Source organism: Leuresthes tenuis, unplaced genomic scaffold (genome assembly GCF_036924035.1).
Source record: "Leuresthes tenuis unplaced genomic scaffold, fLeuTen1.0.hap1 SCAF_4, whole genome shotgun sequence".
Taxonomy (NCBI): Eukaryota; Metazoa; Chordata; class Actinopteri; order Atheriniformes; family Atherinopsidae; genus Leuresthes; species Leuresthes tenuis.
In genome coordinates, this window is record NW_027325358.1 from 10,782,492 (window position 1) to 10,796,622 (window position 14,131).

Below are 14,131 nucleotides of genomic sequence, written 5' to 3' on the forward strand. Positions count from 1 at the left end.
AAAGTCATTTTACAAACTCATCTTGTACCACTAGGTGGAGATGTTGCTTAGGCAACTTGCAATGGAAAAGAGAAGTTGTGGTGAAAACTGTTAACACGTTTTGAGTCAAGAACAGCCATCTTATGAGCTACATACCTTCCAAAACACCCATTAATCTCATCAGTATTTTTATATTATGTGGATAAATCCTCTATCCACTGTCGAATACAGCTGAATTATCTCTCTGTGTTAATCTCTTCTCTGTGTACTGAGTTACTATGAAAATAATTTTGCTATGTCTTTGTTGTCTTGCTCAACAGCTTCAAGTACTTTCATCAGGCTGAGAGGAACCAGGTCAGGGTCAGATCAGAGACACATATATATATATATATATATATATATATATATATATATATATAATAATTGCCTTCACATAAACTTCCCATGTAAACAGGAAGGGTGCTGGGAACACAGTTCATCTTTGTTATGTCTACAGAAATAATGTCAGTTCACAAACTCACCCTGACCAAGTCCATTTCCTCACTATTCTCCATGAAGTTCCAAAATTTGGGCCTCATCTCCTCCCACATTCCCCCAAGGTCCCTCAGCACACCCAGTTCCTGGAAGGTCTTATTAACCTGGTAAACACAAGAATGCATGTTTACACTTTGATGCTTCTGATATTATTCTGATGATTATTCTAGTTGTGAGGGGTCTTTTGCACCTCATGGATGATCCTTTGTGTTGCTGGAGTATCTGGGGTGTACAGGATCTTCCCCATGAGAAGAGGTTTCAGAGCTCGCCAGATCATCCTGGAAATGGGACTGGACTCCAGGCTCCTCATCATGTTGTTACAATAGGGTGCTAGAAAATAAACACAAGGCCATTTTGAGTCTTAAACCATGGTTGCTCCCTAAAGCGAATAAAAAACAAGAAAATGGAAAGGGTTGTAAACCTCTGGGTGCTTACTTGAAGAGTTGTCATAAGTGGAGATAGGCTCACTGTCACTGTCATTGCCATGGTTTCCAAACAGGGCCTTGTAGTTATTGTCTTCATACCAGTTGAGAGACTTAATTTTCAGGCCGCCTCCCTCTGGGTGTCCACAGACGATACGTGATACAGCCTGGTACATCTGATTTGGAGACCCTGTGGCATTTGCAGTTAAGTACAGGATCTCCTTTCGCATTTCCTTCCAACTCTTCATATTGGAAAGCTGTTGAGAGAGAGACATAAAAACATTACCATGATGAAAGTTGGCAGGAAGCAGGGAGCTATGGGATACAAATACATCCAAGTGCAACCTTTAGATCTGACTCTTGCACACAAAAACTCAAAGCTGGTAGTCTTTTTAACAAAACAAGCTCATGTGGATATCAAATATTGTCTGTTTAGATTATACAATCAATTAGGCAAATTGTTAATCAGCTCATCTGACATAAGTGGCTGCAGGCATGTTGCTTTGATCATTTAAGATGGTTTAAAGTACAGTAAGTAGTAATTCAGTACTACTAAAAGAGACTTTTGGAAAAAAATAAAATAAATAAATGAATAAATAAATAAAAAAAGAGAGACTTTTGTGGAAAATAACTGATTTCAGTGCAAATTAATCTTCCACCAAATTTTTCCCAAGTGACACCAGCTTGCTGTATGTTAGAGTACATCGCATCTGCTCCCAGTGTTGCTGCATGTTTTCGAACATGCTCTGTACGTCGTTCTTACTTCTGGGAATCCCAAATATCTCATGTATCACTCATAATGTGAGAAATGAAAATAATGTGCCTGAATCCGCATTTGAGCTATCATTTGTCACAACACAAGCAGCCAACATACGGTGTGTGCGATGAGTTTGAAGATATTTAAGGCTAACATCTACACTACGGGAGTATTCTATACATGGAAGTGAAGTGCAGCTCCGCGAGGTGGAGACACTTAGCACTTAGCCAATCTGCCTGACCAAGATAAACTTAACTTCTGTTCACAGGCCTATTATACGAACTCTAAGTGTGTGGGAGGGAGTTTGCATCAGGGGAGAGGTAAGATAACATGTAATGTATGACATGTATGTGGGTTCAGAGTCTTACATAAAAAGCATCTATGTTGCGTGTGCTCAGATGTCCTTTACAACACAGAACTTTTACCATTGCTCTTTGGCTACATTTATCAATAATGTCATAGTTATGTCAACTTGAACATGTCAGAAAAAAAGGTAAAAGCCCAATAATAACTGAAAATGTCATCTTTTGAATAAATAACTAAAGAAAATAATTTAATCTCCTATGAAGGACTACTGTCCTATGTAATGCAAAAACAATTGCTTGTTTAAAGGGCAACAGAAATGAACTAGTTGAACAAAACCCCACACAACTCTCCTCTTTGTTTGGGGATTTCTTATAAATGCCCACCCAGACTTTATATTTGAATTGTTTTCTTTGTCTGAGATTGGCCCCGTTCCGAAGTCCAGTTCATCACCATTACAGAACAATATGGTTTTGTGTTAAGTTGCTCTTTTCTCCAGAGAATCTGGAGGTATTGTGATACCCTGTCAGCAGTCATGTGCCTCATTAGATCACAGAGTAGGCAGTTCATTTTGGTTCACAACAGGGTTAATACAGGTCAAGAGACAAGTTGGCACAAGTTCCCAAGAACCTTTTCCAAACTGGTCAAATAAACATGCAATTATGTCACCAACTTGTGACTGGAAAGGAACCGAAAGCAGGGGTTCATGATTCTTATGCAAGTAAAACATTGTGGGTGAAGGAGAAAGGCTGAGGAGGTCAGACTTATTTATGATAAGCTAAAGTTGAGAAGTAAGAACGAGCAATGTAATGAACAGATGAAAAAATGAAAGAAAGAAAGAAAGAAAGAAAGAAAGAAAGAAAGAAAGAAAGAAAGAAAGAAAGAAAGAAAGAAAGAAAGAAAGAAAGAAAGAAAGAAAGAAAGAAAGAAAGAAAGAAAGAAAGAAAGAAAGAAAGAAAGAAAGAAAGAAAGAGAAAATTGTGTGAAAAGTTGCACTGAAATATGAAGTGGAAATGAGCACTGAAAACAGAGGAAGGCACGAGAACAAAGAAAGGTTACTCTCGGTCGTTCTGCTTGCAGACAAACCTCCACAGGCTCCATAATTAGAGCGTTGACATAAAACACAAATGCATGCTCAAACATAGACAGACATGGTACACAAACACTCAGTAGATCCTGGTTGTTTCAGAACAAAGAACACTGTTTTCCCAGTCGTCTAAAACAGCTGCAATTTGAAAACTACTTTTGTCCAGTTAAAAACATACAATTTTTATATTGCCCTTTTCAAATCAGTCAAATATTCAACACCAGTTTCAGATCAGGAGAAAGTGAGACTGAAAGCACTGTTGCTCCTGTATGTGGTTACCTTGCAGTTGAGCTTGCAGCCACATCAGCTGTCACATGTTTTCCTGCTCTTTCATGTGCAAAGATCTTGGAGAAATATTAAGTCATAGTGTATATGCAACGTTGAGCTCACTGTTTGTTTTGAGGAACTGTCAATGTGCATTCATGCATTAAAAAGGTCCCAGGCTTTTCAAGTTTGATCATATATGCTTCCCTCTCCTCATGACATAAACTTTTCTCTTTGGCACTTTACTGATGTGAAAATGGCAACCACAAAGAAGCTATATTTGCAGCACTTTTTTTATACCACTGTGTGTGCCTGCCAAAATGAGAGTTAGTAGGTCTGTGTGAGTGAATGCACTGAAAATCATACTGTAAGACTTAGTAAATGTGTCATTCCCGAGAGGGCTAGTGTCCTTGTTAACTTGGGTGACCAGGTGATTAATACGCACACACATCAAGGTGCATGCACACATACACACACAGACATACATGCAGGAGGAGAGGATCGCCCTTAAGTAACCTGACAGCAGAGCTGGTATGAGGTTACTACAGTTCAAGTTTCAGCTCAAGCACACAGCTATTTAGCTCAGAGCAGCTCAGAGGCCAGACACAAATTAATTGTGAATGTGAGCATATCAGACTGTGACCTCAATATTCTAAAACTTTAAATTAGTTTGCATGTGTTATTTATATATGTGTTTCCCTTCTATAATAATGCAAACCTATTTTAGAAAATGAAACCACAAATTTCTCAGAGCAAGAGAAAAACATACTTAAATATACAACAATGGAAGTATACAAATATCATGCATAACATTTTAATGAGCATCTGCAGAGACACTAATTACAAAGACTGTGAGCGATGAAGGCCATGGTCTTATGTGAACTGATATGTGTTTAAGGGTTAGATGAATTAAAGACTGATTGAGCTATCAGTCAGATATCAGGCTGGAGATTTCTTCATGCTGACATGCTTTCTCCCACATTTTGTCAAGCTTCACTATTTAAGGCAAAAAAACAAAAAAAAATATGGATAAGTGTCTTATGTATCCATCTCACACGATGGCAATAATTAAAAATGAATTATTCCCAAATATATGCATTTATCAGTTTTTTCAGGGAGGTAAAATCTCTACCTCCTTTTCCAAAATTAGCACCAATCTAGTAGAGGCTTTAGAATAAATGCTAAAAGCCTGAGAATGAGAGCTTTAACAGCTCAAATCTTTATCTAATAATTTATCTATTTATTCATCAATTACGTAAATCCAGTGAAGAAAAGCTTGTTGGTAAGCAAGCTAAATTACAACCACACGTTAGTTCAAACTGCCACAATACCCGTTTAACCGGCTCCTTTCCACATATCCACACATCATGGTGTATTATTTACATAATCAGAGACCAAGGCTAGTCACATGAGTGACAATATGAAAAATACACTCCCACTGATATCACTGATGCAGTTTCTTTTGTTTTCTGACAGTTTAAAACCTTGAACTGAAACACTGACAACAGAGGTGATGTGGGTACATTTCTCCACTCTAGCAGCTGTTTTTTGTTTGCAACAAAATGTCAGTGCTTGAGTGCCAGCTGCTCTATGCTAGTTGCTCTTTTTCGCTGAATATGCCACTATGGCATACCTCAAATGTCAACAATCATGCAGTTATGCAAGAAAGGATTCAGGTTAATATTTTTTTGCTTTTTGTTTGTATCCTCTAGCACAGAGGCTGGCAAAGGAAAAAAAAAATCTACGCAATAATGCCAGTTCACTTAAAATTCCAAAGCTGCTTTGACAGAAAACTAAAGCGGACACATACACAGCTGGGTCAGTATGTTTTGCCAACACAGCAGAGCTTGAGCCTGAGAGAAAGGGAGTTGTGTTGTGTTTGTATGAGCAGGCACAACCAGCTGCTGCTTCTCTCCTTTCTCCCAGCATTCCAGCAGCTCTGACTGAGTTACATTAGCTTAGGTCAGGCATATGTATGAGTGTGAATGCATGTGATCCTGTACTGTTTTTGCGTTTGCAAAATAGTTAGGATGGCGCATCGGGTTGCTGACTAAGCCAGGTCTTTTTTTTTTTTTTAGTTATCAACTTCAGAGGAGAGCAGAGCAGCGTTAGAAAGCCTTTATCAGTGTGGCTGAAAACTAAAAAATATGATTTGAAATTCCATGAAAATCTTAATTGGTGTATATGCATATCTGTGTTAATATAGTCTATATAGCCCTGACCTTAAGGGCCCTAACTTGCACTTCTACCTCTATGTGCAATAGATTCAACAACTTCGAGACCAAATTCTTGGTAAGAATTGATTTCGTTCACAAACATGACCGGTGAACTTTGAATGCAAATACTTCAGAAATCCTGTTTGTACCAGATACATCATGTGTGCCTTGCATTCCCTGCATATTAGTGTTGTTCATTTACCTCCACGGCCAGCGCTCCCAAGCTCTCCAGAAGATTGTCGGTTGCAGCTGAGACCTCTTGAACGACCTTGGGGTCTGACCTCACATCCCTCTGTCAAATTATAGAGCATTATTAGTATGTTGAAGAGATTTTCAAGCTTGTGTACACAATTAAGGAAACGTAGGATATGAGACTCGCACTTCTGACTCATTAATATTTATTCCAATATATGCAGTTTTTTTTCATTTTAGTATCTACTCTGAAACTTCTCCAAAGATGGAGTTTTACTTTGAACATTTTCTTGTTTTTTAAAAAAAAAAAAAATAGAGCTGAAGAAGGACAGAAATTAATGATTCTGGGATCCAACAGGGAAAATGGGAGCCAAGATAGAACAATAAGTCAACAAGGCTCAAACTCTTGTATTTCTGTCCATCAAACTGCTGTTCCAGAATATGTGTGTGTGTGTGTGTGAGAGAGAGCGAGAGATAGAGTGAGCGCTCGAGTGTTCTCATCTATCACACTAAGTTGTCAGCTGCTGGAATGTCTGACATTTGATAAAGCACAAGTGACGCTGAGGAGAGAACGGTCCTCTAGGAAAAAGAGAAAGACACATTGGTCCATTCCATTTTTCTTTTCCTAATGATTTTTCTCCCTCCTCCTGATAAACATGTACACACACAGGGGAAAGGTGGGACAAAACTGATATATGAAAGAGTTTTTATTACCACGTTTCATCCTGTTTTGTCAGTATTGGAAAGAATTTCCACTACAGCGTCAGTGTTTCGCTAAATTTGGACTCTTTTGGAGGACAACATATATTTTTGGGTGAATCAGGTGATCAGTAAATGAGCCAGTGATTTAGCTTATTGTCAAATTAATAAGATGAGAGGCAAGACACCACCTTCTCTACTCTCCAATGGCAAAAAAGCTGTATTAATTTATCTTTAAAACAGTGGTGATTTTTTTTTCTATCTCTCCTGTGTTGTTTATTGCTCTGAAATACAAAATGTTTTGTTCTCCTCTTGCCTTCCTTCCCTATCGTGAGTCACATTTAGGTCATAGGTTTTATGCGAAGGGGCAGGAATGTTTGAGAACGTGCAACCAGAGGAGACACAGTGCAGAACACGGAAGGGAGGAGGTAAGAAATGTGGGGAAAGACAACAAAGCATACAGATAAAATTTGTTTACAGAGGAGAAAAGTCCAAGGAATCAGATATTTATCTTAAAGTGAAGATAAAAAGACTGATTTAGCCACAAATAAATTCACTGCCAATAGCTCATTCACTGAGTGTCAGGGTAAATAATTCCAGTTATTAAAAGAAAAAGATGGGTTTTTGGGGGGTGTCAAAATCAAGATACACAAGATATGACTGCAAGACAACTTATCAGACTTACCCGAATGGGTTTCAGAAAGTCCAGGTTTGCGAGAAAGTGGCTCTGAGCATTGTTCAACCAGTCACTGGATGATTTGCAAATTATTTCTTGAGTCAAAAGCGACACGTTGCGATCTGCAATGTGGACAAACTCTTCCAGAGGTGTGGTGTTGCAGAGGTCTCTAAGGTGGAATCCAAAACCTTTTGTGAGCACCTAAACAATCAGAATTGAAAGATAAAAAAGGGAAAACGGGGATTCAGAGGATTATGAAAAGCACATTTACAGATATGCAGGATAGTTTAAACAATGTGCTTTTTTTAGGACACCAGAAACAAAAAGAGCAGAGCATCCTGCAAGATAATGGTTAAAAAATACTATTAAGAAAAGATACAGCTGACATTTTACTTTACTTTTTAGGCATACAAATATCATAAAACATGAGTTATGTCAAAAACTACAGATTGTGTTTCAACACGAAGTTTTATTGGAGGTTGTTCTTGAATATTTGAGATTGTATTAGTTCCCCCTTGAAAAAAAGAAAAAAAACAATTACAATTCTAAGAATTGGCCAAGAGAACGAAACTTATCAGAAAGCTATCACTGTGTAATAATGAATTTAAGAAATGTCTAATCTGGGAAATGCCGAGCACATCTTCTGAAAACCTTTTTGACAAACAATAGACTTTAATCAGAGAAGCTTACTTGGGTCAAGGCTTTTTAAAAATATTGCTCTGTTTTTTTTAAATCCCTTCTTCATTCTTTGAATGGTGTAATATTGTTTTTGGAGGAAGAAAAGCAGCTACACCCACAAAGGTGGAGTAACGAAAGGTCCTTTTCTGGGACATTAGAGCATTCAGGGGCTGTGATGGAGTCAAGACGAGTTTGCGCACGTGACTCTAAATATCCTTGACCATTCTGTGCTAAGACATCATGTTTTTTAGACTGCAACAGTGTCCGCACACAGTTAAATCTGATATTCTTCTAACTGGAAAAACATTAAGGCTTAGAGTGGTCATTCTGGAGCTTTGGGAATCCTTCTAATCGTTACACAGAATTAAATACTTAATATTCCTTTGAGATGTCATTTCAATCTTATCTCTTTCTATCTGTGTTGGTCTGGTATTGTATACGCAAAGGGTGCAGCAATGTTAAGTGTCCCATAAATTTCTTTGTTGAAATAATGTTCTTTATGATGTCCGTGGTCTAAAAGACCTCTCTGATCAATGGATGTGGGGGGAGCAGGGGGCGAGCTGTGCAGAGTCACATGTAACGTGTTTTTGACTTTGAGTCTCTGTCCCTGCACGTGAGGAAAAATGTGGGGAGGGGAGGGGTGAAGAGGAGCAGTCATGTGACTCCAGCCTCAGAACTGCAAAGCAGGGATGATGTGAGGGGCTGGGTTGGAGCTGTTGTTGACGTAGACTTTGTGTAGCAGAATCAGTCTTAGTTTAAGAGATGGAGTTATACAAACATATTTATTTTGAATGGAAGATGACACGTTTTGCGTGTACGATTGTATGTTTGGGAATTACCATGTGCAGGGGGTTGTTGAGAAACAGATCTTATCTTATCAGATGAAAGAAAACGAGTGCACAGAGATAGATGGATGGAATTAAACGAGAAGGAGGTAATAATAACAGAAACTGTGCTGAGAGAAAAAATAATAGTTACTATAAATCATATCCATCCACTAAACAAATATACTGAAAGGACAGATGGGAGAGGGGCCACTGCCCGATAGCCTCCACACCAACCCACCCCCCCACCCACGGTGGTTTTTCTCCTGGGTATTAAGGGCTTAGCTTTGCTACAGCAGAATCCTGTGGTCCAACAGAGACTGTGAAGCCAAGGTCATTAAATTTATGCAGAAGTGCTGTGGCTGTGGCCGGGGGAGTACGACTATCTCATATGTGAGAAGTACAAAACAAATAAGCTGTGAAGTAAACAGGATCATCAAAAAAGTCTGAGGACTGTAACGCTGTATCTTACATTCTCCAAGTTGACGTCAGCCTCGACAATGTGGCTCACAGCGTGGTGAGGAAGGGATGCATTGTGGTGCAGAAAGTGGGAAAGGGTCTCATTGTCTTGCAAAAAGTCCTTCAACTTGAAACCTGAAAAAGAAAAAGACAAACAACCTGTAAATAACAAAACCCCTCCCACCAAAATATGTTTTTATTTTTGTTTGATTCACAGGATGATATACTGTAGCTCAGTCTTGGTCGGGAGCAATATACCAAATGTTAGAGAACAGTATACATACAACATCAGCTTGCCATGAGATGGACTCAGGCATTATCTGAAATGTACATTTGGGAGCTGGCAGCTTAAGATAATGTGTTTGGAAGTTTGCATTCTTACATACACAGAATATATCAAATTAATGTGTAAATGGAATTACTGAGTCCAAATCACACCTAGTATCTGAATACTGATAAGTGTACAACCCCAAACACAGTGTTCTCTGCGCTGTGAAAGCTCTTTGTATTTTGCTGCATTCCAAAGAAGTCAAACCATTTCTGAATCCGGCCTTAGTCAGCTGTGTGGTTACAGGCAGTGACACACACGCACACACACGCACACACAGTTCTCGCTTCTCCTCAGCTAAATCTTATAGTCAGCAGGGGTTACTACAGGTTGTTAAACTTTGGTCCAGATAGTGCCTCCACTGTGTTTCAAACTTGCTTCCTTCCTAAATTTGTTCTCTACCTTACATAGATTTGTGTTCAAATTTCACTCCAACAAAAGGAATACGTCCTGCAGCCCACAGGCTGTCAGAAGTGCAGCGGGTGTAGCTGTCTTCTTTTTTCTAGCATAACAAGATGTATCCAACTTAACCAACAATTTAATCACTAATTTCCTGCTCTAAGGAGATTGGTTTACACATTCCTTTACTGCCCTTTATCCCAAACATAAATTCATGTTTACAAAGAACAAACTGATTAATGCTCTGACTGCCCTCTTCATCCAACTCTGTTCTATTTGTACTTTATCTGTTCACAACTTATTGTGTCAAATTTTAAAGATGCATTTTTTGTTTTGAAATATCTTTTGACTATTGCTGTCTATCATCTGCTGTTCTCTTCAACCCTACCAAATCTTGCTCTAAATCTTGCTCTACAAATCTTTATAACTATCAAATGGCATTCACAAACTCACATGCACTCACAGGAAACACTTTGCTTCCACCAAACATCCCTTGGGAGGAAGTGAAAGAGAACAGTGTGTTTCTTTCTGTTTAGAAGACACATGTGTTGCCCTCCACTTACTGCATGCAATTCTCAGCACAAGAGTGCTATCTATGGGGTAAGATTGCGCATTATACATACATTGTTATTGATCCTAGTCTCCATATGTACCTGTGCATGTGTACCTGTGTGCCTGTGCCTACCTCTGTGTGTATGTATATGACATCAACTCTCAGTGGTTAACAACCAGGGAGTACTAATTATGTCTAATCTATGTCCCAGTAGAAAGTCACAGCTTCCACAACATTGCACCTGAAAACCCTTGAGAACACACCAGATTAGATGTGCAATGGTGTTAAATTTGTGTGCATTTTATTTGGAAAGGCATATTTCCAAATCTGCCGCAACTTGTCTCAGAACCTTAAACATTCCTGAATGACAAGAGATGTCACACTCAGATAAATAAAAGATGATTGACTCGTAGCAGCTAAATTTACTCAGTTAATCGTTGCATGATGGATAAGGACCATTCTGATTAATGTGCTTTCTGAAAAAAACATCACTGCTTTGTTTCTTGCAGATTAAAGAAAACCAGAAACATAAAATGGATGAAAGCTCTAAATAGTGCCAAAAGAAATGTTCTTCTTTATTAATCAGTTTTACTTTAAGCTTAATTTCTGTAATAAGACAAATATTAAAAAGATACTTGCACTTGAACTAAGTATCAAATCACATTCATTTGACTGTTTAGGGATACTCTCTTTATCCATTTTTGTGGTATATTAAGAAAAAGGTTTTGAACTTTTGAAAATATTTCCTAACTCTGTTTTTTTAAATGTTAAAATTTCTCTTGAAATGTCTAGTTTATCTAAGGGAAAATAACTCATAGCTCCCGACACCACCTCACAGCCCCCTTCCTTATCAGTTTAAATCTCATTCGCTGACCCTGCCAAATGCTGAATTATTAACCAACACGTGAGGGGCTTCACCCTCAGCTCTTTGATCCAAGATGTTATTTGAAGAGCCTCATTCTGCAGCAGAAGCTCTGTTTTCCTAACTGCTGTATCATACATGACTGTCTCTTGCAGATTAAAGACAAATACAGAGAGGAGTATGAGACTGAACACTATCAAACCACTGTGGACTGAAAACTCAACTGTGATGAAGTCAATAGATACACAGAAGCAGTGTCTAAACAACAACAGAGGCTGAATGAAATAGATGCAGAGATGTGGTGCACAGTTCATTTTATTTTAAATGAAAAGGCCCACTGACAGTAAATAGGAGGAAGACAATATCACTGGCGTCTCATTTTACTGAAGAAAGCAAGGATACAAATTCAAAGAGCATTTCCCAGACCCTACTTTAGAATTGAGAAATGAAAGAACATGTTATCCTTATTTACTAAGAAGTGTTCTTTCTCTGTACTTCTTTTTTTTTTAACCTTGCTTAGCTTTGAGGAACTCATTGCATAATGACTGAGCTCTGAGCTAACAGAGCTGACATTTGCTAAAACAAAAAAGTCTTTGACTGTTCTGCTTCTTTTGTTGCCTAATTTCTGATGGCAGACTCAAGATGCTCCATATGGAATTAATTATTTAATTATGGTCTTACACAAAATTCTGCTAAATCTTTAAACTTTTAACTGAATAAACTGATTGTCACAAGATTGTGAGAGAAAAACTGGTGCAACACTAAAGAACCAGTTTAATTAGATGCTCTAATTTGACTTTAGCAATTAACAAAGGTCTGTCACTGAATCATAGCTGTCCTGAAACACCACGTATCTCTGACTGCCCCCTTTTTTATATAATGTTGTTTGCATATTATTATCACATTTATATTTTTCTTTTTGTCTGGGTTGTCCTTGAGCATTCAGAAGGAGAGATTACTCCCATCACGTCCTCTGAGTCAACACACTGTGAGGTATTCAACAGGATGTTATTCTAAAAATATGAATCTGCCACACAATAAAACCATTGTATCTTTGTTCAACATATTCTTATTTGTTTGCAGTGACATATGCTACATTTGCTTTTAACTGATTGAATGTCCATTCATTTTTTTAATTCAAACATATTGGATTAAAATCACTGATCAATCAGTCAAACACCTAAAATAAGACACAACGAGAAGAAAACTAAAGGTGTGTCCTTACGAGCAGAGTTCTTCTGAAGCTTTCTGAGGGCCCTCAACAGTCCTTTGTAGCCTTCATAGCTCTTATCGTTCTGAGAGTAAAGCAGGATCTTCTTGGCATCATTGAACAAGCGGGAGATTCTGATTATGTTGGCAGAGAGATAAGAAAAACACAATCAGATGCACTTTTCACAAAGGTTAACAGTACTAGGGGCTATCACATTTTTCTGTTTTGTAAGAAAATACAGTTTGTGAAAAAAATCAAAATTCGTATGTTGATAAGCTCTTACAATGGTGTCATTTTAATGCAAAACTACACAAAACAGAAATGCCTTTGTGTAACTATTAATCCATGACCATGTTACTCACATAGAGTCATTAAAATTCCCCACCACACCAGGACTCTCTCCAGGGGTAGGATTCCGAAAGCAGGGGTTGTTGGCGTTACAGATGATACCTTGTACCCAGGGCAAGGTGCCTGCTGAGGGCATGGCCTTGTTGGGGAAGTGGCCTGGAAAAATAAGCACACCATTTCCATGATGAGCCATATGTAAAAAATGTTAGGGAAATAACATTTTAAACACACCACCTACTAAAAAATAATAAGATATCTGTCATTTGTGCAAATTAGTTGAATGCTAAGTTATTGTTGTTTTGTTGTTTGTACAAAAAAACGTTAAAATAAAAATATTTTAAGGATTTCCACAAAACTGGTGACCATTTGCAACTAGTAAAGAAAATAGCATCTCAAATAAACAATAACTTACACAGTAAACCACTGTAAAACTGCCTTTGAAATAGGAATTAGAAAGGGTTGACTTTATCTTTACAATTCATTGAAACAGTAGTCAGTAGATATCTCTGCCACTTGCTGTGATGCTGAGAATAACCAGCAATCATACTAAAATGATAAGCTCAGAGGACATGAGGAGGGTCAGGGAGATGACCCACTTCTTTTGAGTTTACTAGGTTATGTTTGCGAGAGGTAAAATGATATGGTGGTCAATAAAACCATTGAATTCAAGCTTGTTGTAATTACAGCATTAAACTTGATTTGTTCAAAAGCAGAAGCTGCAAGTCAGAACAAGCATACAACTGCAGTGACCTTTCAACACTTTGTAAATCTAGTTTTACTAATCACAATCTTATTGATTTTTTACCTGGCAACAGTTGTGAAACTAGCTGCACAATAAAAGACTTTGTAACTCCCTTTTTGACAAGCTGGAGGTCCTATCACAGATTCATTTAGATTTAGTTCAAGCAAATATTGACTAACCCAATAAATCCTACTGTGTCAATAACATGGACCTTGTGTCAGTAACATGCTGATCTTTCCAAGAACAAAGTAGCAAATACTATGTCTTAAAATAGACTTTGTACAAGGAAAGTAGGATGAATAACAATCTCACTGCCTATTCAAAATTCAGAAAAAAATATAGACAAAATATCTTGTAATTTCTTGGTTTTGGTTTTTAAAATATCAAAGCATTATATTTACTCCATTGTAAAAAAATTGGTGTGATGAAATAACGTACATTCATGTTGTTCATAGGGTGGATAATATATTCGGACTGATATCAGGATGAAAAAGATGAACAGGGGCCAGATGATCTCAATCAGCAGCTGGACCTAAAGAATAAAGGAAGAAGACAGAGGTTAATCAAACATTCTTAAAACATAAAACACATACAATAGA

The 14,131-nt window shown here is 37.8% G+C and overlaps 1 protein-coding gene across 5 annotated transcripts in view; it reads right to left on the reverse strand.

Moving 5' to 3' along the window:
* The window catches only part of LOC140305617 (phospholipid-transporting ATPase ABCA1-like), a 34,969-nt gene that overhangs the window by 15,562 nt on the left and 5,276 nt on the right, over positions 1–14,131 (reverse strand). For all 5 annotated transcript variants that reach the window (XM_072384564.1, XM_072384561.1, XM_072384562.1 and 2 more), the window contains exons 3-11: positions 13,971–14,064; positions 12,805–12,946; positions 12,458–12,576; positions 9,104–9,225; positions 7,139–7,330; positions 5,765–5,854; positions 949–1,192; positions 704–843; positions 501–617 (exon numbers count right to left, since the gene is read on the reverse strand). In XM_072384564.1, coding sequence (XP_072240665.1) covers positions 501–617; positions 704–843; positions 949–1,192; positions 5,765–5,854; positions 7,139–7,330; positions 9,104–9,225; positions 12,458–12,576; positions 12,805–12,946; positions 13,971–14,064 — 1,260 coding nt within the window. The remainder of the gene's footprint in view (positions 1–500; positions 618–703; positions 844–948; positions 1,193–5,764; positions 5,855–7,138; positions 7,331–9,103; positions 9,226–12,457; positions 12,577–12,804; positions 12,947–13,970; positions 14,065–14,131) is intronic.